Source organism: Carcharhinus amblyrhynchos, chromosome 4 (genome assembly GCF_965287045.1).
Source record: "Carcharhinus amblyrhynchos chromosome 4, sCarAmb.v2.hapA, whole genome shotgun sequence".
Taxonomy (NCBI): Eukaryota; Metazoa; Chordata; class Chondrichthyes; order Carcharhiniformes; family Carcharhinidae; genus Carcharhinus; species Carcharhinus amblyrhynchos.
In genome coordinates this window covers 44249561-44275858 of record NC_137327.1, presented here as the reverse complement: position 1 = coordinate 44275858, position 26298 = coordinate 44249561, and the positions used below count along the sequence as shown (strand labels likewise).

The 26298-nt window shown below is 41.2% G+C and overlaps 2 protein-coding genes across 2 annotated transcripts in view; one reads left to right on the top strand and one right to left on the bottom strand.

The window, feature by feature from the left end:
• The window catches only part of LOC145342419 (dynein axonemal heavy chain 5-like), a 230601-nt gene extending 229889 nt beyond the window's left edge, over positions 1-712 (top strand). The window contains exon 82 of the mRNA XM_080187984.1: positions 561-712. Within this exon, the coding sequence (XP_080044110.1) occupies positions 561-712 (152 nt within the window). The remainder of the gene's footprint in view (positions 1-560) is intronic.
• Positions 713-8762: 8050 nt separating this feature from the next.
• tmem170a (transmembrane protein 170A) lies at positions 8763-26089 on the bottom strand. Its single transcript, XM_080187050.1, has 3 exons — positions 25810-26089; positions 12130-12297; positions 8763-9598 (listed from the first exon to the last, which is right to left on the bottom strand). The coding sequence occupies exons 1-3, from the start codon at positions 25922-25924 to the stop codon at positions 9468-9470; spliced, it is 414 nt and encodes a 137-aa protein (XP_080043176.1). The 5' UTR covers positions 25925-26089; the 3' UTR covers positions 8763-9467.
• Positions 26090-26298: the final 209 nt, after the last annotated feature.

The window sequence follows — 26298 nt, the reverse complement described above, 5'->3', positions numbered from 1 at the left end:
TGCTGCAAAGTCGCTGGGTGGTATGGGGGGGGCTTGTTCGTATACTGGGGTTTGGGCAGCCCGTGATATGCTAAGGGTCCACACGTTGGGGGTTGCCGCTGGCTGCAGGCTCATGATGCACATATTGCCCAGGCTGCAGAGAGACTCCTGAGGGATGTCACATGAAGTCCACCATGAATCCCACAAATCGATTCCGCACAGTGGCCCAAATTGGGAATCAAACCCGGATTCCTGGCACCATGAGGCAGCAGTGCTAACCACTGTGCCATCGTGCCACCCTTGATGCCAGAACACAATCCTTTTTGACCACATTGTGGATGTTGCTCCATCATGACTAATGTTCCTGCCCACTATATTGTCATGGAGAGAAATTACATTGAACACAGCCAATTTTCTCCAGTAGTTTAAATACGTCATCTCTGCTTACAGTGCCTTAGTGAAATAGGTGGAATGATTCTACCCCACAGCTTTTATTGATTTTATAGTATCCTTTATATTTCTTGGATTTAACTTTATGACACTTGGTAACTTTTTTACTTTTGTTTTTGTCTTTCTTACAGGTTCTAAAGAAATATGTTTGTATTCCTGTCCTATTTATAAAAAGCCTGTGAGAACGGATCTGAATTATATCGCCGCTGTTGACTTGAGAACAAACCGATCTCCTGATCACTGGGTACTGAGGGGTGTTGCATTGCTCTGCGATGTTAAGTAAAATGTACAGATTAAGGTTACATACTGTACCGTATGATGTAATGATGGGAACAGACTGGTTGCAGCACACAAATGGTAGAGAACTGCGGTGATCCAAAACAACTATATTCCAGTTGACATATTGAAATGGATGAATTATTATTCAATTCCCCTATATTATAGCATGATTAATTTAGCAGCAGATGAAAACTTCTGTTGGTCACATTAAAAAAAATTCTTTTTTGCCTGCTTTAAGGGATTATTCCTAATTGTCACACAAAGCCAGGCCAAGTAATCTTCAATTATATAAGTGTTAGTGATTGTGCATTTTGCAGCACAGATACGGTTCCACACTATTAGAGTCTTAAGTTACGCAATGCGTCACTCAATGAAATTCATTTTTTGTAACAAAGTAATTTAATTGAACTTTGTAAAACTTCCCTGGCTCTGCAAAAATCTTACCCAAAGGGTGGATGTTGTGCCCCTATTTCTGGCTGATACAGGTAGGGTTTGGTATAAATTGCACAGATGTAAAACTTAAATCTGCTAGGCCAGTTGAAAATAGTGATGAGTTTAAAAAGACCCAATTTTTGCTGATCCAGGGCCTTAACCCATTGTGTGGGAGTCACAAATTTATGGTGTTATGCGTGTCATGATCTTAGGTGATTTATAGCCCAGCTCTTTTAAAAGAAAAATAAACCTGTGGTGCAGCTGTCAGTGAGAGTAAAAGAAAAACATGTTGCTGGAGTGCATTGACAGGCCACCTGCTATAACTTAGAAAAATACAACTATCTGTTCCTGCAGTTTATTAGACATTTTGTTTTCCAGCTAAGTTTGTTATGAATGCTCAGCTGAATTTCAAATGGTGTAACAATTTTAAAATGTTATTATTTTTGATGTGGTTACTAAGTCTAAGTTTGTTTACTTATAAAACAGGTTAACCATTTACAGGGATTTAAAGTCTTAGGGTTTTGTGCATAAGAGCTTCTTTTTCTGGATCCAGTATATATGTGTGCGAGCTCCATTATTGTTAAAAGTTTATTTTTTCATCTCCACATGGCTCCTGAGGGCTGCCCATATTATACAATGGGTGGCTACGGAGGTGACATGGGGTTATGACAGGGCATTGGTGTGAGGTGGTATGGAGAAAACATGGAGGGAAGGTGGCATGGGAATGGATGAGGGTGAGGCTTAACAGCTAGAAAGCCTAACAACCTTTTATACAACTGGGGCCAAAGTCTCAGCAAAGGAAGGCAAGGTGGCACAGAGTTACCACTGCTGCCTCAGAGCCAATGGCCCCCATTCGATTCCTGGCTTAGGTGACTGTATGTGTGCTGTTTGCACATTCTTCCCATGCTTGTGTGGGTTTCCTCCAACAGTCCAAAGATGTGTGGGTTAGGTTGATTGGCTACGCTAAATTGCCTCTTAGTGTCAGGGAGTTAGCTGGGTAAGTAAGTTGGGTCATGGCCTGGGAGGGATTGTGGTTGGCACAGACTTAATGGGCCAAATGGCCTCTTTCTGCATTGTCGGGATTCTATGAGTCTTTCTAATCAACCCACCTCAGCGTGTCTACTTCCACGACTGCCTCCGGAATTGTCAGGCGATAGCCCCTCCTCTCCAGGTGAAAATTGTGATGAGGGTCCTTCCATCAAGGCAGGTCCACCTGAAATTTCCTGATTTGAATTACTGCCTTGGTAGTGAAAATCTGGCCCATCATTAAGTGTATTGCAGTACTGTACTTATATACGTTTGTCTTGCGAACTGCGTGGTGTGGTAGGGTTGAATATTATGGGGCAGCACAGTAGTTAGCACTGCTGCTTCACAGCTTCAGTGACCTGGGTTCGATTCCTGGCTCAGGTTGCTGTCTGTGTGGAGCTTGCACATTCTCCTCATGGTTGCATGGGTTTCCTCTAGGTACTGCAATTTCCTCCCACAGTCCAAAGATGTGTGGGTTAGGTTGATTGGCTATGCTAAGAAATTGCCCCTTAGTGTCCTGGGATGCGTAGGTTAGAGGGATTAGTGGGTAATAATATGAAGGGATATGGGAGTTGGGCCTGTGTACAGTGCAGAGTCGATGGGCTAAAGGGCCTCTTTCTGCACTGTATGGTTCCATGATTCATTCAACTCAAAAAGAGTGTGGCTTTAAGAGGAGCAAATTAACAGCACAATTGTTAGCACTGCTGCCTCACAGCACCAAGGACCCAGGTTTAATTCCTAGCTTGGGCATTGCGTGGAGTTTCCTCCGGGTGCTCTGGGGACTAGCTAGGTAAACGTATGAGGATAGAGCCTGGATGGATTGTGGTTGGTGCAGACACAGTGGGCTGAATGATCTCCTTCTGCACTATGGGAATCATATGATTTCATTTGCCTATTTTCAGAAAGCAAAAGAATTAATCATTAAGGAACCAAACGTTTTGGAATCACTTGGTTCAAATAAATTATAAGGAGCATGCAGATAAAACTTTTCTAATGTTGTTGTACAGTTTCTGAGCTTATTGGGTGCATTTTAACCATTTTCCAGAAGTGAATTAGCCAACATTTTGCTTGTATGTTGTAGATAACTCAACTGATTGCATAAAGTGTATTAAAAGTTGCAAATTAAAATTGTTTCCCTACAGGTTTTCCTTACCTCAAAAAGGTAAGGGAAGTATCAGTTTCCCTTTTATGATTACATGTTAAAAGGGACAATGGTGGCACATTGACTAGACGAATGAGACAGTCAAATTACATACTGCATATTCTGATTTCTTCCAAGCAATCTAACTGTTTAGCCTTCGTTCTTCTCACCCTGACCTTGGCAATAGTTCAGCTTTCTGCAGCTAATAGTGAAATGCTAACATTATAGTTAACTGAAGGCTTGAAATTTGCTACAGTTAAATGTCTCATACACAAAGTTTGTGGATTGTATCCATTCATTTATTCCAAGGCTCTATGCTTTCATCTACTCAAATTTCCAAACTGGTTTGGCAAGAGTTGGAGAAACTTCAGTCGCTTTAAAAATGTTAAATGTGTTATTTGTCTCCTTTTGGAAGTAAGGAAAACCTGTAGGGAGAGTTTTAACTTGCCACTTTTAATACATTTTGTGCAAATCAGTTGAGGAGTTATTTACAAACACACTAGCAAAATGTTGGCTAATTCACCTGTGAAAATGCACCCAATGAGCTCAGAAACTATAAAAAAAAACCTTTTCTAAATGTTGCTGTACAATCTGCATGCTCCTTGTAACTTAACTTGCTCCAAGTATTTGAACCATGTGACTTCAAAAGGTTTGGTTCCTCAAATGATAATTCTTTTGCTTTCTGGAAATAGTCAAATGAAATCATACAATTCCCACAGTGCAGAAGGAGATCATTCAGCCCACTGAGTCTGCACCAACCACAATCCATCCAGGCCCTATCCCCATATATTTACCCAGCTAGTTGCCCTGACACTAAGAGGCAATTTAGCATGGCCAATCCACCTATCCTGCACATCTATGCATCATGGGAAGAATCTAGAGCACCTGGAGGGAACATCACTCAAACTAACTCCACACACAGTGCCCAAGCTAGAAATTGAACCTGGGTCCTTGGCGCTGTGAGGCAGCAGTGCTAACCATTGTGCTGCCATGCTGACTCTTGAGCATTGCTGAAGCTTTTTGACCTACATTCAAGGAAAATTTCAAATCACTGCATTTTATACTACAGGAGAAGGGTACTAATTTGTTGGCAAGTCAATTCAGATTGGCCTCAGCACCCTTTTCCCCTGTAGCATGAACTGTTGTGATCATTTGACATTGGAATTCTTGCATATGTCCTGATGTGTGCAAGCCAAATCTTCTGTATTGTGCAGCAATATTCAAGTTCTGGAAGTGGCTGTTTTTATATAAAATGAAATGTGGATAGCTCAGTGTTGCCTAATTGATTAGAATTCTAAATCAAATTCAAGCTACATGTTTACTGATTAGTAATTATTTAAAACTAAGGAAGAAATCAGAGGGATAAAAGGGTTATCTGGAGACAGGAAATGCAATTCAAAAAGATGATTTGCATCTTCCATGCTACTTCAATAAATGTATATTACAATAATAAAAAAGGAAGTGATGAGGCATGATGTTATTGAATGGAACTTGTGTAATAACTAGAACTTGATTTGCCTTCCAAAATCTTATGCAGTCATGTGGAATCATGGCTTGATAGGATATAAAATATAATATTCAAACTTAATATTGTAATTTGTTATTCTTCATTGTGTTTGGGCTTTTACCTCAGTGTCATTAATTGGCTATTAAGTGAAACCAATTGTAATCTTACTAAAAAGCCAAACACACATTTCATTAAACATAATTGATTTTCACATTTAAGTGATAGATAGTAGACTGCCTATATTTGACAATGTAATGTGGAACAACTTTTCACTGTTATAGCTATGGGTTCCTATATTTGTTTTCCAAACACACCCCTTTTGGGTCCCTAATTTGAATACCTGCATTCTGTGGAAAGTAGTCATTCTTTGGTTGATCTTTTTGTAATATCCTGTTCTGGTGAGACTTGCATCTAGTTTGCTTGTTAAGCCAAAGAATACATAGATAAAAAGGGAGACCTAATCCTCCTCTTGCACGTACCTGGGCTCTGGCTGTATTAGATTGTGCCTATTTTAATATTCATGTACCCTTGGAAAAATGCAGAATATTAAGGAAACTTATAAACTTTCCTACATGCCACATTCACCTGTCATGATTCATCAAATTGCTATAACAGTGAAAAGTTGTTCCACATTACATTGTCAAATATAGTGGCAGGCAGTCTACTATCACTTAAAAGTATTGAGTACACTATTCCCAGGAGAGATACCAAATTCATTTGTTATGCCCAATGTCTTTTTAACTTTAATCTTTACCTCTCCATCATCATGCCACCAGTCTCAGGTATGTTGGCCTCCCAGTTATTCAGCTTAGCCTACGTGCTGTCTTGCACAGGCTCCCTCATTAATAAGTTTGTATCTTTCCTCTGTCTCTCTCAGAATCCACTGGACAGCTCATCTATTCATTAGATATTGATTCATTATGAGCAACAACCCTCAATAGCCCTACCCCACTGCATCATCAATTTTCCTATTCAGCTGTGCAATCTTGCTAAGCTTCTTGCCCAACTCACTGGTCCCACTGCTGACTAGGTGGACTTGGCCAACCGAGCAGCTCTGACTACCCCTCTCAATATCTCCCTTTAAAATGTCAATTCACTTGTGAACGAGACCCTTGTCATCTATGAACTTACTATGGATGACTGCATTAATACAATAGTCTAAACAGAAACTTGGCTGATATGATGACACCTTACCCCTTACATGTAGCCTATCCACCTGGTTGCACCGTGGTGGTCATGTAACACAGATGACATCTTGGCCTAAAACAAGAACTCTGGCACATTCTCCTCCTGAGAATCTCACCTTGTTCTATTCCCCTTCAGTCAAAAATAATTTTTTTTTAAAACCACCCTCCAAGTATTTAGTACATTATTCCTACAAGAGAAATTAATTTGCTTCATTTTTAATGAAGCAGGAGTGAGTGAATAACCAATGCTTTTCCAGTATTTCCCTCCAAGAAGCCCCCCACTGCCGCCAGCCATACTCCAAAATATCATACACAAGTACATAAAAGTAAAAAATTAGGTCAGTTATACAGCATGCTACATTTCTGCTAAGCAATTACAAACCACAATTGCCAATTTAACAAAATTTATTTTTGTATAAATATATTTACCAGCAAATGTCACCAAAATTAGCCATGTAAGTAGAAAAATAAAAACTTTGATTTCCCCATGTTGACAATATAAATTTCAAAACAAACATTTGATCATTACATAGCAGTAAAAACTCATAATAAATGTTTAAATTCACATTGTTAGACATGTTTAAAGAGCATTCAAATTTAGTCAACCTTATTTGATTTTACCAGAACAACTCATTTAGAAAGAAAGGTTACTGGTTAGAGGTTTCCACTACATGCACTGTTATATAAAAGGTATAATTAACTCAAGTGAATTGGGCTTACAATGAATGCAAGTGACAATGATTAACTGCTAATGTGGTTTAAACTTATGACCAACACCAAAATTAAGGTGCAAACTTACTTTGAACACAGACTATATTACAGGCACTAAATGACTGTGGACACAGTACTGCAGACTTCTGTATTCTACCTGGTGCACTGGTAGCATCACCTGTTAAGTATGCATTATTTTGTAAGCAAATTTGTGATGAAACAAAAGAATGTGGAAGTATTCCTCTGGTTATGGAAGAAAAAGTGGATCGAATATCTCAACTGGAAAGAGACATCTTTCTGATAGGCAAATCTTCCACTGTTCATCATCATCATCATCATCAACAGGCCCTTTGCTTTATGGCAATTGAATAAGTCTAATCAGTGTTCATTATGAGGGTTTTTAAACCAATGTGTTAAGGTCATAGTCTGGAATTCCATCTACTTTTGTGAAATTCATAAAACACACTAGATATTTGATACAAAAAGTGCATTTTTAAAAATGAAACAATCCCCCACCACAAGTGAATTTTAATAAACAAGACCAACACAATCATGTCTAAAAGAGAGCACCAGCAAAAGGAAGATGGGAGAGTTGAAGGGTAAAGGGATAACAAATGAAGAGTAAGGGAAGGAAAGAAAAGAACCATGTAAAGTAAATAATAGCAGTTGGGAGAGTAAATATCTGGTAAAAAAACTATTCAAGAGAATTTGGGCTTTTCAGTCCTGTTCTCCAACACCACAATCACTCACTGTATCCCAGGTGAAGGGCAAGTAAGCAATCTCTTGCTGCGAGTCTCTAATTGCCACTATGTAGCTTGAATCTGGAGGCCATATGCATTAGCCAACTGTGATTTTCCTTTTGCAGGTGAAAAATTTTACCTCCCCAGGAACAGTTGACATTAGGAAGGGTGCAATTAAAATGCTGACACAAGCCCTCACCCTACCACATCCTAGAGTGCTTGGTCCCATTGCAAACAGCACAATCTAAGTTAGTTAATGTGGCCTATTCACTGTTGTTACTGTTTATAAAACAGGTAATATATTATTTCATGGTAATTATGTCAGCATACATTGTATAAAAAGAAACAATGTTCAAAACAATAAGATTATGACTTGAAGATGCTTGATAACAGCACATCACTTGGAATTATGGAAATGTTTGGTACATTTTGCTAAAAAGGGAATAGAATGGGCAAATGGCAACAGCAATACAAGCACAGTTCAGTTTAGAAGACTCCTTTCCTCACTATCATTCCAAACTGTACCCCATGAACAACTGTTTGCACGCAGTACTAAATGGGCAAACTAACCAAGTGCTTCCACTTAGGCAGGCTGAACATGAAATGTGAGATTTTCTCCAAAAAGCATACAAATATTCAATTTGTTGCTGGTTTTAAATACTAGAAAAAATTAAAATAGTTGGCACACCTGCATTGTATGTATATGTGCACAGTGACTGCTGCAGTTAAACACCAGCTGATGGCAAATGCTGTCCATTAAAAAGACATTCCTCCCTTTCCCCCCCCCCATGTTGCAACTCAAAGTGAGAAACAGTCCACACTGTCATCATTAATATTGCATCTCACTTCCAAAGAGATGCCCTACTTTCAACCTGTGCAATCAAGCATGAGTATCTGCTTAATTAGCTTGGCGTGTGGATGACATTCTTGTTCATTGGCTCAGCAAAAATACTTGCAGCAGCAAATTTACATTTAGAAAACCACACTTGTTCATTTGATATCTTTAAAGAAGCTGAATGTATGACCACAGGAACTTAAGGCTGGCCTGGGCTCTAATATTGGCTGTTAATGCTTCTAAAACTAAACACCTTCTGTTTCACTGTCAATATACATTTAAAATCACTGAACTCTAGATTTTAATTAATTTTCTGTACAATGAAAAAGGGATGATAAGATAGATACATTTACATCAAGTGTTTAAGTGAGCTGATTCACAATGAGGACTGAATAAAATCTTGAATTCTTTGCTAGGAACGAACGATGGCATTTCATAATTACTGTCAAACACAACTATTCAGTTTTTATTCCTAAAAAAAAGGAAGTTGTGAAATTGCCTGTAATAAATTATAAAAAGAGGAACTCTCAGAAAATAGAGTCCATTATTGTTGTTAAGTACAATAGGACTTGTTCACCTTGCTTAACCCATGAAACGGCAATACTTCAGATCTTTTGGGTTATATACTCAAGTTGTCGAGCCTTTGGTAACCTTCAGATAAGAGGGTTTTGTTTGCCTTTTCATAATTACCCCAATTGCTGAAATATTGAAATGTGGCAGGCTGAATCAAAATACAGTTTCTGTATTCCACAGAAAGGGAAATCTGTTGTCTGACTTTCTAATCCTACAATAAATATGCATACTTTAATCATAGTCTCCACACTAAAAAGACACCTGTACAATTTGAAACGTGCAAAAAAAAGTGACATTGAAAGATACGCACGTAGACTGTTACCTCTTTTGGCTTTGAATTTTTTTTATAACAAAAGAACAAATCTCAGCACTTGAGTCAACAAAAATTAGTGCATGTCCTTTGTTCTTCGAGCTTGGCAATCCACGGAACTCCACAACATCTAAGCTGTTGCTAATTCCTGTTAGTTGAGCAGCATTGATTGGCGTGGACCCTGGTTCGGAGTCCACAAGAAAATGGTGCAATCTATATGCAGCCATAAAGTTGAAGGAAGTTGGGATACTGAGGCTTCTGTGCCTGGGTCCTCTTGGATAAGCAGACTGCCTGCTGCTATAAAGTTGCCAAAATTCGCAGAAAGGCTATTGCAACAATGAAAAATACCTGTCCAACTCCCAGCACCAAAGCTTCAAGGGGCACCATTTGCTTTGTAGCAGCTCTGTAGACACCAGCAATAGCTGCACCTGCAAAAAGTTGAGTAGCATGTTATTTGGCCATGATATAAGTAACGGTCGTAAATACATGGGGATGTCAAAAACTGCAACATAATCAAGTGAAACTGATGATGCAGAGGCCAAACAAGGCTTCAACCTCAACAAATTCAGTTGTCACACAAATTGCATTTACATAGTGTCTTCAACACAGACAAACTAAACTGTCCCACAGGACTTCATAGGAGCCTAATAAGACAACAACTGAAACAGAGTCAAAGGAAGAAACATTAGAGTAGGTGAAAGTGAAAAATGCCACAAAATCTCAGTGAAATTACCAATTATCTCTCTGAAAGTGCCCAAGAACAGGTTAGTAATGCCTAGAAAACAGGTGTGCTCTGGAGATTCCTAATTATTAGGAATACTGATAACTTTGTACATCAGATACAGCCTGATAAATTTCCAAAAAGTGTGTTATGTGCCTTGCTACCTCAGTTGACTAACTATCCAACTCACCCCTGGCCAACCTCCCATTTTCTGCCTCTTAACTGGACATCATCCAAAATTCTGCAGCTCGAGTTCAAACTCTTACCAAGTACTGGTCATCCCATCATCCCTATGCTCAACAACCTACATTGGTTTCTGGTTAAGCAATATCATATTAACATTTTCATCCTGGTTTTCAAATTCCATTGTGATCTTCCTGTCTTTTCCTAATCTCCTACAATCTTCTGCGCTCCTTTAAATTTGGCTCTTTTAAAATCACTACCATTGGCAGCTGTGGCTTCTACTGCAAAGGCTCTGGAACGTCCTCCCTAAACCAGTCTCTCTCCACCTCTCCCTTCTTGAAGTTACTTCACAAAACCCATCTGTAACCAAGTTTTTTGCTTGTATGCTCCTATTCTTCCTCCAGTGTGCACAGTAGAAGGAATGATCTTTGATGGAGTACAAATATTGGATATTGTTTAAAAGGAATAGATAAAATCCAGTGATGAAAAATCACAGTAACATGGTGTTTCAGGGAAAGGGAGAATCTACTGAAAGATTGTAATTGACCCCTTCTGTCAAACAAATGCAATGCCAGTAGTATTTTAAATTTGAAACAGTTAGGTTCTGTCACACTTCATAGCTGGTGAAGACCGAACACTACATTCCTTCCAAATGTTGAGGAAGGAAATACATATAATTCAGTATGCTTCACAAGGCCATCTATTTAAAATTAATTAGACCTATTAAACTGCCCTCTGACCAGCCTTTGTCTGGCATGGAAGTATCTTGGAAAGTACAGAAATCACGATGAATCCTATTATAATTCAAACATTTGCGTCAGTAAGGAAGGAAGAAAGGATTAGGATATCACCTGCCCAAGAACTCACTTTTCAAATGGTTTGTGTTTTTGTTCTATTTTTTGAAGTGATATGAACATCACAAGTAAGGTCACCATTTGTTGCCCTGGAGAAGACTGTAGTAAACAACTTCCTTGAATCACTGCAGTTTGTGTGGGGTAGATACTCCCAGAGTATTTTAGGTAGGGAGTTCTAGAATATTGATCAAATGGCCATGAAGAAGTGTTAACAGAAATGGGTGGTGTGAGACTTGATGGGGAACTCACAGGTATTGGTGAGTCCATGAATCTCCTGCCCTTGTCTTTCTACATGGAGGTGGCCCCGGGTTTGGAAGATGCTGTCAAATAAGCCATGACAAGTTGCCGCAGTGCATCTTACAGATGGTACTCACTGCTGACATTGTGCAGAGGTACAGATAGCAAATGTTTAAGGTGGAGAAAGGAGGTAGCAACCAAATAGGCTGCTTTGACCTGAAATGGTGTCCAGCTTCTTAAAAGCTATTGGAGCTGCACTCATCCAGGAAAGTATTCCATCATGCTCTGGACTTGTGCCATGTAAAAATGATGGACAGGCTTTGGGGATTCAGGAGAGTCACAACGCAAATATCAAAATCTCTAACCTGCTCTTATAGTAGTGTATTTATGTGGCTGATCTAGATTAGTATCTGGTCAATGATAACCTCCAGAGTATTGATGTTGGGGAACTTGAGGGTGGTAGTGCAGTTGACTTTCAAAGGGAAGTGATTGGACTCTTGGAGACACTTGTGTGGTGTAAATGTTACTTGCCACTCATTTGCTCCCGCATGAATGTTGTGCAGGTCTTGCAGGATGCAGGCATGGACAGCATTATGAATGGAACTGAATGTAGTAGTCAGCAAAATATCCCTACTTTTGATCTTATGATGGAACAATCGATGAAGGCTATCGATGAAAGATGAAGATAGTGGCCTGAGGAACACCTGTGATCATGCCTTGTGGCTGTGATGATCAGCCTCCAAATCAAAGCCATCTTCTTTTGTGAAAGGTAGGATTCCAACCAGCGGAGAGTTTTTCCCCAATTCCCTACTTGGTCTCCTTGATACAACGTCAAATACTGCTTTGATGTCAAGTTCAGCCATTCTCATCTGACCACTGATACTTTAGGACAGGCAAGACAACCTTTTGGAAAAATGTTTGAATTAATTTGTTCAATATCTCTAATTATTTAACAAATACTTACTGGTCAACACTGCTGCAGTGATTGGTCCCAGGATTCCAGCCAGGATACCTAGAGACATGAAACGTCCATATTTGTGGTGCCGTAGCATTACAAATGCCAGTAACCCAGCAGGAACATAGATAAAAACTGTGGACAGCAAAGCCCAAAGGAACACTCCATACCACATCTCTGTAACACAAAAATAAAGAATTAGACCAAACCCTTATCATTGTTGCAGCAAACCTGGAGCTGAAGGCGATCCATAAATGATCATATTTAAAAATCTTTCAGCATTAACTTGCATATCTTCAGGTACAGAGCAGCCACACTTCTCTGGGACAGAGAATTCCAAAGATTCACAAATTACTATCTTCGTCTCAGAATAAGGGGTTTAGGACTAAAGCCCCTGATTTCCCAGCAACGGGGAAAAATATTTTAATCAGCATCTATCCTGTTAAATCCCTTATGGATTTTATGTTTCAAATAGATCATCTCATTTTTCTAAACTCCAGGGATAATAAGCCATACGAGATAATCTTGCCACGTAGGACAATCCTTTCAGACTGGTAACTAGTCTGTGAACCTTTCTGTTGACGCTCTTGTAAGTACCTTAAAAAACTTGGTGTAAAGGTCAACCTGATTTTTCAGAGCTCAAAGCCCATTATTTTCAGAACCAAAGTATAATCCTGGAGATGTTAATGAATCAGGTTTTTTTTGGGTTTAAAGATGATTAAAAGCCAAGTTCTGACATAAATTAACAATCTCCAAGTAAATTAGACTATTTTGTTAATTAGAGAACTGCCTGGAAGTGGTAGTTATCTATCAGTCAGCTAAAGTAGTTTGTTGAATTGATGTGAATTACTGTAGCAGCAAATTAAACTAGCCAATGTCTCAGGAGGATACATACTGGAATCAGTTTTTTCAAACTGCACCATTAACAAAGGGCACGTGGTCAGGAGATTAAGGACCTCACAAGGAGAAATCATAGGTTTACTTCCAGTCGCACATGGTGAACATAGAGATCAGAGAACTGAATTAAGTGATTGAACACACGGCTAGAGAGCTGGAATTCTCAAAAAAAAATTCGAAGTGTTGAATTTGTGAAAACTGGATTAATTCACACTGGCTTTTTCAAATGGGAGTTCAGAGAAGAAACTCCCACACTATGCACTGCAGAGGTCATTAGCATGTATATCATTAAAAATCCAGGGGCTGGCAACACAGTGTTAAGGGCGTCACTGCGCATGTGGTGATTTGTCAGTGCTGAGATTGGCACATGCAGAGTAGTCCCTCTCTGCTGGCTAGTTCAATCACTGGCCAGTCCTGTGATCCCTGCATTGCTGGCCCTCTGCCTCCACCAGCACCAACCCCCCCCAGCCCCCCAAAATGATCCAACTGCTGGGCCCCTGACCATTTCCAAAAAGCCCCAAACCACCCTCCCCTGCCCCCTCACCATTTCACCCCTCTCCAGGCCGAAGGCAAATGGTGCGTTAGCCTTCACTGTAAGGAGATTTGAATACTAGAATAAAGATCTCGTGGTAATTGTATACAGCCTTGGTGAGACCACACCTAGAGAATTCTGGTGGTCTCCTAATCTCAAAGGACATACTTGTCAGAGGGAGTACAGAGGCTCATCAGATCACTCCTCAAGACAGTGCAATTACTTTAAGAGAAAAGGCAGGTTGGGGGGAGAAAGAGGTGCCAAGCCTGATCCTGCTGGAGAGGCCAGCAGCAAAGTGCTCAGCAGGGTCATCAGGCATGTGCTGATCTCACACTGTATTGGGAGATCTGTTGGCATCTCCACTCTCCTGTACAGAGCTGGCCCCACCACTAGCTCCTCCCCCCATAATGAAGAGTTCCCTCTTCCCTCATCTGGCTCCACCCCCACAAAGCCCAGCCCCTCAGGCCCCACCAGGCTGGCAAGCTACCCCTTGCCGCTGATCTCCCAGGGGCCTCAGATCCCACCAATGAGGCCATTACGACAGGTCCCCATTGCAGGGGACCAGCTGTGATCCCCACTGGTGGGAACCTTCAGCAGTGAGCTTGAAAATCCAAGTGAGCCCATACGGAGCTCGATAGAATGATACTTTAAAATCAATGTTTGAATATTAAAATCAGTCTCGTGATGTTCCCTGGTGCGAGGCTGATCACGTCAATTGCTGATCGTGATTCCAGTTATTGGCCTCCCAGTTACATTTCCCACCCTACTAGGCTGCTCAGTAGTGGGGCAGGAAAATCATGCCCACAATGTTTCTCCTGGCTGGTGAGTCTGAGACTGAGATGAGAAGGAATTTCTTCATTCAAAGGGTGGTGAATCTTTGGAGGCTATGGAAGCTCAATCATTGAGTATATTGAAAACAGAAATTGATAGATTTCCAGAGACTAATGACACCAAGGTACACAATGAGAAGGCAGATGATCAGCCATCAGGCTCAATAACCTATTCCTATACTTATACTCCCATGATTCAAATTCATTGTAAATAAACAAATACTAATTTGAATATCAGTAAGAAAATGCTTAAAACATTTGTGTTATTAAGAGTCAAATGATCAGATTATAAAGTATAATTAATATCAATTCTTTGGTGCTGATTCACAGTTTCACTGTGATGGCCCTTTTGGGATATCACTTGGGCCCAAATCAAGTAAAAGTTAACCCTCGAAAATATTACCTGGGTAAAATCTGACCTTTGACCTAGAAGTTGACTCTACATGAGTAATAACAATATGTCCTTCCTTAGAGAGTGCCCTCCAGGCGTGGCCTCAATAATAGCATTTTCCATCTAAATCTTCATCTGCCTCCTCAATAAGTTACTTCATGTACTTATTCTTCCATTGCCTCAACCTTGGCTCTAATTGTTTCTCAAGACTGATTTGTCCTGCAGTGTACAGATGGGCTAAATCATACTCCTTGATAACGAACACCCTTCATAACGTACAGCTTCCTTCAGGGGATTGCTGCATTGCAATCAAGGTTGTACACTCTTAAGGCAGGCTGAAGTCAAACATGTTCTTCTCTGGATGCAGTTGAAGGAAAAAAAATTACTGTATTGAGGATTAGGCTTAGTTCATAAGTGACATTGCCACCTTTTGTCAGATACTAAAAGAAATAACTCCATATTTCACATGATACTAGAGGTTTTAAAATGTTTACATTGTTGGTATAAAGTGTTAATTTCACAGAACCAGCTATTGATGGTCCAGAATTAGCAGCAGTGGTACCTCATGGTTTGTGCAGACAATGGGATTTCTCTCCTTATCCCTCAGCTTGCAAAAAGTTTTACACATGGAACAAATAATGGTATTGCAAGCTCAACAGGGCATCTGGGATTTGGTGAAAGATGAGACCAGCAGTACATCCCTCTAACCAATGAGATTTAAAGATAAAGAAACATGATCTACAGGAGAAGAGTGAAGTAGAGTAAAACTACATACAGGAAGAGGTTGAAAAAAGATGCAGAGAGAGAGAATACTTAGGGTTTTATTTTGGAAGAAATTTGTATTTTGTAAATCTGTAGGAACAATTTTCACACTCCATGAACGTGTAACGGCTTTCTTCCCTTTCTGGGCCAACGATTGTGTAGCATTGCAGAGTAAAATCTTGTAATTGAAAAGAAGTTTTAGCATTGTGAAATACCAGCCAGAATTGTATGATGTTCTAGTTTATTTTAACATTATATATGCTGAAATTTTGAAATATTCATGAGAAGTTGACAATGAGTTGCCAGTTCCAAGAGGCCAACAGTAAAAAGGTACGAGCTGGCCACCAATTTGTGACAATTCACAACTTGCTATCTCTCTTCCTTGGCACAAACTGCTGTGTTATCTACACACTGATAAACAGTGTGCATATTAACTTACCATTGTACATCCAGCAAATTCTGGGGCACTTCGCTCAATTTAGTATTAACAACATAATATTCAAACCACTGTAGATTCCAATTTCATCCAAGGAATTTCAACTAAATGTTTTCATTCATTATGGAAATCGGTAGGGAGAATTCTACACTAGTTAGTTTAATTAACAGTCCTGCTGGACTTAAAACAAAAATCAGACACTGGTACGCAGAACGGGCTATTCAATGAACTGCATCCAAAAGCACTACAGCTATCTGCTGAGTATACGAAGCCATTTCTGAATGCAATCACCACCATGTCTCTAGTGCCTTTAAGGGACCACCCCCACTCCTCCTCCAAACAGATACCCTCTCCTACTCCACCTTGGTAGAGATATTGCTCCCTCCCTGTCTAGGGGAAAAAAGAAACTTGTTGTTTGTAGCCTACTGCCATCCAACCTCCAAGTTTAAAACTGCCACATTTCCTTCCATGATGTGGGTATGCCGGCGTTGGACTGGCGTAAACACAGTAAAAAGTCTGACAACACCAGGTTTTAGTCCAACCTATTTGATAATATACTCGCAAGCTTTCGGGTTAGCCCCTTCGTCAGGTGAATTCGTCACCTGACGAAGGGGCTAACCCGAAAGCTTGCGAGTATATTATCAAATAAATAGGTTGGACTAAAACCTGGTGTTGTCAGACTTTTTACTACATTTCATCCCCCAGTCTAAGCACTTAAAAGAACCATTTACAAAAACACACCCACACCACATTTTACTTTCTTCCCCCCAGCCATACACTCTCCCGCAGCTAGGAGAACTTGTCTGCAAGCCCTCCCATATTAATACCAGTCCAGCAAAAGCATTGGTTTGAGTGTTGTGTCCTACATTGAAGCCAACAAACCTGAAACGGGTAAATGAACTGAGCAAACATATAGCACCACTGTTTACAAAAAGGTGTATGCAAATTGCAAGCTGTTCTGAATTTTTGAACTTAGTCAGAAAGATGATGAAAGCTTAGCAGAATGTCAACAATGATCTTGCTAATGGGAAGACAGTGGACAAACAAGAAAGAGTGCACTGGGGACGAACCAACAGAGGGCAACTCAGACAGACAGATATGGTAGTCTGACCTGACCAGACTTGTTCATTTCTCTTGTGGAATAACGGTTAATGCAATAGCATATCGACTAAACACAACATTCCCATACACAAACTAAAGTGGTGTTCAAGTACTGCACAGCTAGTGCTGAGAACAAACAAAGGAGAAAGTGATTCGATCTTGATTTCATTAATCTACTATAGCAGATGTCTCTATCCATGGTGGGAGCAGCCAGTTCTTGGACACGACTGGTGTATGGCACCACTATATGAAATGGGATAGATTCAGAACAGATGCAGCACCCAAAACTGGGCATTCAAGATGTGTGGATCATCAGCAGCAAAATCATACTCCTTCACAATAGAAACAAAGATATATGGCACAGAAGGAGGCCATTTGATTCCTTGTGTCTATGCCAGCTTAAAAAAAGAGCAATTTAGCCTAATCCTACTTTCCAGTTCTTGTCCCATAGCTCTATCAGTTAGTGTCCCAAGTGCATAGCCAAGAGATTTTCAAATGTGATGAGGGTTTCTGCCTCTATCATACTTAGCAAGCAGTTACAGACATCTCCACTCTGGGTAAAAAAAACTCTCAACTCTCCTTTGGTGCTTGTGCCAATTCCTTTGAATTTGTTTCCCCCTGGTTACTGACTTCTTGTAGGGCAATAGACCCTGTCTATGCACTTTATGTAGCCCCTCAATTAAATTTTCCCTCGACTCTTTGGGAAGAAAGAAAATTATCCAATTTACTTTAGCTAAAATTTGTCATTCCTAGCAACATTCTTGTAAATCTTCTCTATAGCCTCACTAGTATGATCCTGTGATAGTGACCAGAACTGCATGCTGTACTCTATATAGCGTTTTATACAGTTCTAACATAACCACCATTGCTCTTATATTTTGTGCCTTGGTTAACAAAAGGAAAATGTTCTATATGCCTTATTAAAACACCTTAGCTACTTGTCATGTTACCTACAGAGATCTGTGGGCATGTATTTCAAGCTCTCTGTCCCTTCACTTTCAGTAGTACACTATTTGTTTTGTATTATCTTGCCATTTGCCCTTTCTACCTTCTGCATATTGAATTCCATTTGCTATGTTTCTGCCCATCTGACCAAACCACCATATTACCCTGCAGTCTAGCTCTCTTCCTCACTCAAGCACACAATTCATTTTTGTATAATCTGCAAACTTATTAAATCATGCTCTCACAATGAAGTCCAAATCATTGATATACCACAAAAAGCAAGGAACCCAGTCCTAAAACAGCCTTCTGGTCACAAAACATGTATTGAGCAATCTGTAATTTTGTGGTCTACTATATCCATCTCTCAATCATTACTATCAAACTAAGAAGATCGGGTGACTGTATCACTCACAGTCTAGGATTTCTTAGATATTAAAGCAGTCCAAGTCCACATCAGCAAGACTTGGCCAACATTCAGGTTTGGGCTGATAAGTGGCAAGGAACATTTGTACTACCCAAATGCCAGGCAATGACCATCTGCAATGAGAAAATCCAGCCAACGCCCCATGACATTCAATGGCATTGCTGTCATTAAACCCCTCGTTAACATCCTGGAGTTAGCACCAACCAGAAGCTGGATTGACCATATAAATATTATGATTCAGAATTCTGCAGTGAGTAACACACCTCCTGTCTCTCCAAAGCCCATTTATGATCTACCAAAAGGCACAAGTCAGGGATGTGATGGAATACTCTCCAATACCTGGATGAGTGTAGCTCCAACACCATCCAGAACAAAGCAGTTGCTTCATCAGCACTTCATCCATCACTTAACATTTACTCCCTCCACCAATGAGTGAGTGGCAGCAGTGTTGATTATCAAAGTTGAACTGCAGCAACATACCAGTGCTTCATCAACAGCACCTGCTGAATCCATGATCTTTACCACCCAGATTGACAAGGCAGCAGATGCATGGGAACCTAACCTGCAAATTCCCCCCAAGCTATTATACCACTGTCACTAGATCAAAATCCTAGAACTCTCTTCTTAACAGCATTGCTGACATATCTACACTGGATGGACAGCAGTGCTTTAAGAAGGTGGCTCACCATCTGCTTAAGGGCAAATAGCAATGTGGAACAAATACTGGCTTTGCCAATGATGCCAACATCCCATAGCAGCATAAGAAAATGAGCAAGTTCTGGAAAATTAATGGTTGTGGTTGAATATTCCTAAGCACTTTGTTATGTGCAATATATTAAATGCTCAAAAGATTTTCATTCGTTTCTTAATTTAAAAATATCTGAATCGTTTTCTGGTAATAGGTCCTTATTTTTGCATATGTGATTATGTAAAATCATTCAAAACTGACTAACGATGTTGATCGTCACACTTGCTTTTGAGAAGGTGGTGCTGATGCACCTTTTTGAACCACTACAGCCCTGTTGCTTTTTTAAACATGTATTCATGGGATGCAAGAGGCATTGTCTAGGATAGCATTTATTGCCCATCTCAAATTTCCCTTGAGGAGGAGATGCTCAGTTGGTTTCTTGAACTGCTGCAGTCCATATAATGCACTGTGCTGTTGGGGAAGGAATTTGACCAAGTGATACATTTCCAAGTCAGGATGGTGAATGGCTTGGAGGAGAGGGTTTGCAGGTGGTAGCATTCCCACATGTCTGCTGTCCTTGGTCTTCTAGATGGTAGTGGTTGTGGATATGGATGGTGATGTCTAAAGACCCTTCAAGTTCCTGCAGTACATGGTGGACATTACTGCTGCTGTGCATCAGTGGTAGAGGGGCTGGATAGTGGTAGTGGATGGGGTGCCAATCAAGGGGGCTGCATTGTCCTGGTTGGTGTCAGGTTTCTTGAGTGCTTTTGGAACTGCACTCATCCAGGCAGATGGAGTGTATTCCATTACACTCTGATGGTAATGGCAGCGAATGTCATGGGGTGACGGTTAAATTCTCTCATGTTGGAGACGATCGTGGCCTGGCACTGTGTGGCACAATGTTACCTCCCACTTGTTAGTCCAAGCCTAGATATTGTCCAGGTCTCGTTGCTTTTGGGCATGGACTGTTTTAGTATCTGGGTCATTGTGAATGGTGTTGAAAAGTCATCTATGACCATTCACACTTCTGACCTCACAAGGGAAGGTTATTGATGAAACAGCTGAAGATAATTGGGCGAAGGTCACTACCCTGAATAACTCCAGAAGTGCTGTCCCAGGACTGAGATGATTGACCTCTAACAACCACAGCCATCTTCCTTTCTGCTAGGTACAACTCCAGTCAGTGGACAGTTTTCCCCAATTCCCAATGACTCTAGTTTTGCTAGGGGTCCCTGATGCCATGCTTCATCAAATGCTGCCTTGATGTTAAGGGTGGTCACTCACATCTCACCTTCTGATTTTAGCTCTTTTTCCTCCCGTTTTTGAACTAAGACTGTACTAAGGTCAGGAGCTGACCAAGCCTAGCAGAACTGAAATGAGCAATGTGCTTGTTATTGCTAGACAAGTGTCACTTGACATAGTGCTGCTGATAAGCCCTTCCATTGCTTTACTAATGATGGAGAGCAGACTGATGGGATAATAATTGGCTGGTTTGGATTTGTCCTGTTTGTGCACAAGTCATACCTGGGCGATTTTCCACATTGCCAAACAGGTGCCAGTGTTGTAGCTGTCCTGGAACAGGTTGGCTTACAGCAGCACTGGTTCTGGAGCACAAGTCTTCAGTATTATTCCTGGAATATTATGCAGGCATGTAGCCTTTGCAGAATCCACTGTATTTAGCCATTTTTTGATATTTTGTGGAATCAACAGTATAGACTAAGATTGACATCTGAGATACTAGGGACTTCTAGAGAGATGGATTGTTAATTTGGCACTCACTGCTGACGATTGTTGCAAATGCTTCAGCCTTATCCTTTGCACTAATGTGCTAGGCTCTCCATGATTGAGGATGGGGATATTTGCAAAATTGTCACCTCCTCCAATGAGCTAATTGTCCACCACCATTCATGGCTGGACTGTAAAGCCTAGACCTAATCATTTTCAAATTGCTTAGCTCTACTACTTGCTCCTTATGTAGTTTGGCATGCAAGTATTTCTGTGCTGTAGCTTCAGCAGGTTGACATCTCATCTTTAGGTATGCCTGGGACTAATCCTGGCATGCCCTCCTGCACTCACTGAACAAGGATTGATCGATCCCCTGGTTTGGTTTGGTGGGAGAGTGGAGTACAATAAGTTACAGATTGTGACAGAGTACAATTCTGTTGCTCTGATAGCCCATAGCGCCTCATGGTTACCTGGTCTTAAGTTGCTCAACATTTGACATCCATCATATTAACTACAGTGGTAGTGCCACACAACATGATGAAGGCCCCCCTCAATGTGAAAATGGGACTTCACCACAAGAACTGTGCAGTGTTAACTTCTACTAATACTGTTATGGACGGATTATATCTGCACGAGGCAGATTGAAGAGAATGTCATCCCTGCCACAGACCCAATCTAAGAACTAATGACCTTTAAGACCCAGCCAGCTCAATCTGTACTGGTGCTACAAGCCACTCTTGGCAAAGGCCATTGAAGTACCCCACCCAGCATATATTCTGCACCCTTGCCACCCTCAGTACTTCCTCCAAATGATATTCAACATGGAAGAGTACAGATTCATCAACTGAGGTTAAGGGGGGGGAAAATGCCAAGTGAAAAATCAGCAAGATGTTTCCTTATCCATATCTGACCTGATCCCATGGGGTCAGGAGGTGATGTTAAGATCCCCCAGGGCAATTCTTTCGTGACTGTACACCACTGTGCTGCCACCTCTGCTGGGTCTGTTCTGCTATTGTGACAGGACCAACAGAACAGACCCAGGGATGGTGATGGCAACATCTAGGACATTATAGAATACGATTCCACGAGTTTGACCATGATAACAGTTTCATGGTCATCATTAAGCCTTTAATACCAGATTCCTATTGAATTCAAACTCCACAATTTTTCTTGGCGGGATTCAAACCCAGGTGTTCAAAGAATTACTCTGGGTCACTAGTCCAGTGAGAATACCACTACGCTACTCAGATAGAACCACAGAAACATTGTGCTGCAAAAAAGCCCACTGTGCGCGCGCCAGCCAAAAAAGTAAACTAGCCACTCATTTTAATCTCATTTTACAACACCTGGTCCATAGTCTTCAGGGTACAGTACTTCAGATGCAGATCCACATTTTAAATGAATTGAGCATTTTAGCCTCAACCATTAACATAGGCAGTGAATTCTGGATGCTCACCACCCTCTGATGAAAGCTTTTTCCTCATGTCCCCTGGTAACTGACCCCTCAACTGGGGAAACAAATCTTTCCTGTCTCATCATAACAAGTGGTGGTCATTCCATCACACTTCCAACTGCTATCTCATAGATGGAAGAAAGGCTTTGGAGAAACAAGATGCAAGCTACTTACCACAAATTCCCCAGCTAACGAGCTGCTCTGTGGCCACTGTACTTACACAACTAGTTATATAGTTCACTTTCCAGTAAATGGTATCCCCCAGTATGATGATGGCTAAGGATTCAATGATGGAATTACTGAATATCAAGAGGAGATAATCAGTGCCTGGCACGTGTGGCAACAAAGTCACTTGCCAATAATCAGCCTAAGCCAGCTGTATACTGGCACAGCCTACTTCATTGTCAGAGGAACGACTAATGGAACCAAACACTGAAATCATCAGTGCATATCCCCACCTCTGACCTTTTGATTTTTGGGGGGGGGGGGAAGGAGGAGGAGGAAAGAAGAAGGAGGAGGAGGAGGAGGAGGAGGAGGAGGAGGAGGAGGAAAATGATCATTGATGAAAGAGTTGAAGATGATTGGACCTAGCAAGCCACCCTGAGAAATTCCTGCAGCAATGTCCTGGAACCAAGATAACTGACCGCCAACCACCACAATCATCTTCCTTTGTATCAAATAGGAAATGAACCAGTGAAAAATTATCCTGATTCTCATCAAGAAGAGTAAAATTCAAGTTGAGGCCAGTCAGTCAAAGGCTGTTCAATGTCAATTCTGGCATCTGGCCTCAGGAATTCAGCTCTTTTGTTGACATTTGAAGGAAAACACTAAAATCAGGAGCTGAGTGCCCCTGGCAAAACCAAACTGAGCAATGAGCAGGTTACTGATGATTAAATGCTATTTGACAGCATTGCTAATAACACCTTCCAGCATTTTCATGTGGATCCAAAGTAGACTGATGGGAGCTAATTGGCTGGATTAGATTTGTCCTTTTCTGTGGTATTGCAAATATCTAGTTGAGGGCTCATGTTAATATTTTTGAAGTAATGTTAGTTTCTGGGAAGATGACTGAAAGCAAGTTAATTAAAATGCTGGGCCTCACTGATTGTCAGAACACAAAGAAATGTCAGTACAGAAGATTATTTTATGTTAGTTTAATAAATCAGAATGGAAGAAATAGAGCTATAGAACAAAAGGTGATCTTACACCAGTCAGAGAAGTTGTAAATGAGGGATGATTAGATTAAATGTTGTTTTGAGATAGCCCCAAGCAGACTACGTCATCAAGATGATGGGTAGAGCTTAGGAAGGTTCTCCGATTTCAATTTAACTGAGCTTTTGCTGTTAAAGGTTTTTAAGTTGCAGTTTAGACCTTGTGTAATTTGCAGCTCACTGAGGGAAGATGGCCAAAATAAATAAGTTAGATAGACCTCCACTGTAAGCAGGGTAAAAAATTAATTTAATCATTGATCGCATGGAATGTGGATGAGGCCTAATCTTGAATTGGGGGGGGGGGGGGGGGGGTGTGCTGGTGAACAGAAATGGGAAGGTCACTCTGATTGAAGCTAATGGCCAATGCACGTGGAAGTATCTAGGTGATTAGATTAAAAGTATGGGAAAAATAAACAAAAGAAGGGACTTAGGCTTTCATAGTCAAGAGAGGGTAAATGTAAGTTTTACCTTTGAGAATAGCTGGAGCTGAGATTTTACCAGACGACTGTGGCATACTTGAGTGGTCCCTACAAAAGTAAATGGTTTTAACATTGATGTGTCTGGATTGTTAATTTAATAGTGCTTGTTCTGTTTATGTTCATCTTTTTTGTGCAATGAACTTTGTTAAAAAATTGAAATCTTGTGGCATAGTTCTATTGGTTAAAGGAAAATGCTTAGATTTATTTTCAAGTGTTAACAGTCCCTAATTGGATCATAACAGTGGACAGGACATAACGTCAAGAAATTAAAAATTGCCCATATGTTAAACAGCTGTCCTGGAACAGTTTGGGTCGAGGCACAGCTAGTTCTAAGTTCAGCTTCAGCATCAGACATGGCTTCTTGTAGCACTCTCACCACTGGCCCAGAGCACACAAGAGATGAGTATGAAAATCTAAATTTGGGAGCATGAGCTTTCAGAGCACTGTTCCTTCATCAGATGAGTGGCTAACAAATAAACCTGTTGGACTTTAACTCTGGTGTTGTAGACTTCTTACTGTGGCCAACCAATCCAATGCCAGCATTTCTATGTTATGAAAATCTACACTGACACTTCAACACAACTGACAGAATGCTGCACCGTCTTTCAGATAAAACGTTAAAGGCCGTCTGCCCTCTTAGGCAGAGGTAAAAGATCCCATGGCACAATTTTATAGAATCAAAGAACAGCATGAGAGTTATCCTCTGTCCTGGCCAATATTTAACCCTCAATCATTAGGAAAACATTAATTGATCACTATCACAGTATTGTTTATAGAAGCTTCAGGAAAATCTCAGAGACCACTTCAAAAGAACTTCACCTTGAACCCAAAGATTATTAAAGGGAACGCACAAATGATAATTTTCAGCACGACAGCTTGGATTTTATCAGGGCTCAGTCATTGCTGCACCCAGTCACATTGATGACAGCAGAATATCCCACTGTGTGCAGGGCTCAATTACACATTTGTGATATACTGGCAGACCAAAGAAAACAATAAAAGCAAAGATGGGAAATGTGCAAGCTCTATCTACAATTGTCAAGGCGGCTGTGAGAACGGGTGGAAAGTATCGGGTGGGGTCGGGAAACAAGTATCTGCACCATAAAAGTATGGAGGGATATTTAAATTAATGAAAAATAACTTTGAAAGAGATATGAACAACTTATTTTCTGAGCTCTAAAAAAAAGGCTGGAAAAAAATCTACATTGCAGTGAAAGAAACACTAACAGTAGGAACAGGACACTCGTATGGCAGATTTTGGTTACAACGGAGTTATGTGTTTTTTTTATGCAATTCTATTTAAATATTTCTAAATTATATGGCATTTGACCCGATTACCAGCATAGAAAGCTGGAGAGATGTTGAAGTATCTAAATGGAGCACAGAATTTATGCACCAATAGCAAGTGACATGGTTCAAAACTCCACCGGGGTGTGGAAGACAGAGCGAAGTACAAAATACACCGAATTGAAGCTTGGACTTTCCGCTCCCGGGGCTTACTCACATTTCTTTTCAATAACAACGGGCTATCAAATTGCTTAATTTGAAAGTAACACCCTATCTGTCCAATAATAAAGGCGAGGGCAGCGCTGGCATCGTGTATATAAAAAAACTGCCCACAGAGGAACCCGCATCCAGGGGCAGCCGGATCAGATACACTGGGCCGGCGGCTGGCTCCCCTGCCCTCCTCCCGACCCGCTCCACGAAGGCGGCGGCCAGTTTGCACCCCCCAGCCTCAACAGCCGAGGACAGAAAACAACGGCCAGGCCACCTTCCCCCACGCCCCCCGTCCCCCCGGGAGCTGCCTTCACTCACCGGAGAATTGGCATAAGGATGTGGTGGCGTTTTCAGGGCAGGTCGTGTTGCCCACCCGAGGGATCAGGCCCAGGCTCAGGATCTGATGCACCGACAAGCCGCCGCCCATCTGCATGGCTCCGCCATCAACACAGAGCCTACCATTCAATCCGATGCCATGTCCGGGCAGCCGCCATCACAGCGACTCGAGCACAAGCGGGTGGGGAAGCTACCAGCCAGAGCAATGAGGGAATGACGCCAGCTGACTGAGTGACGCCAGTTGCCTCCGCCATTTACAGACGCCCGCCACCGCTCTGTCCCACCCACGCTGTCAGCCCTATGGCAGCTAACCAATCAGTGTCCAAGACCGGCCGCCGCCCCCTCCTCCTCCGTCGTACGTCATCCACAACCACCAATAGACAAAAGCAAAACATGACCACGTGCAGCGGCAGCAACCAATCCACGTGGAGTGTGGGCGGGCACTCCGGCTCCATGTCGGCGCGTCATATT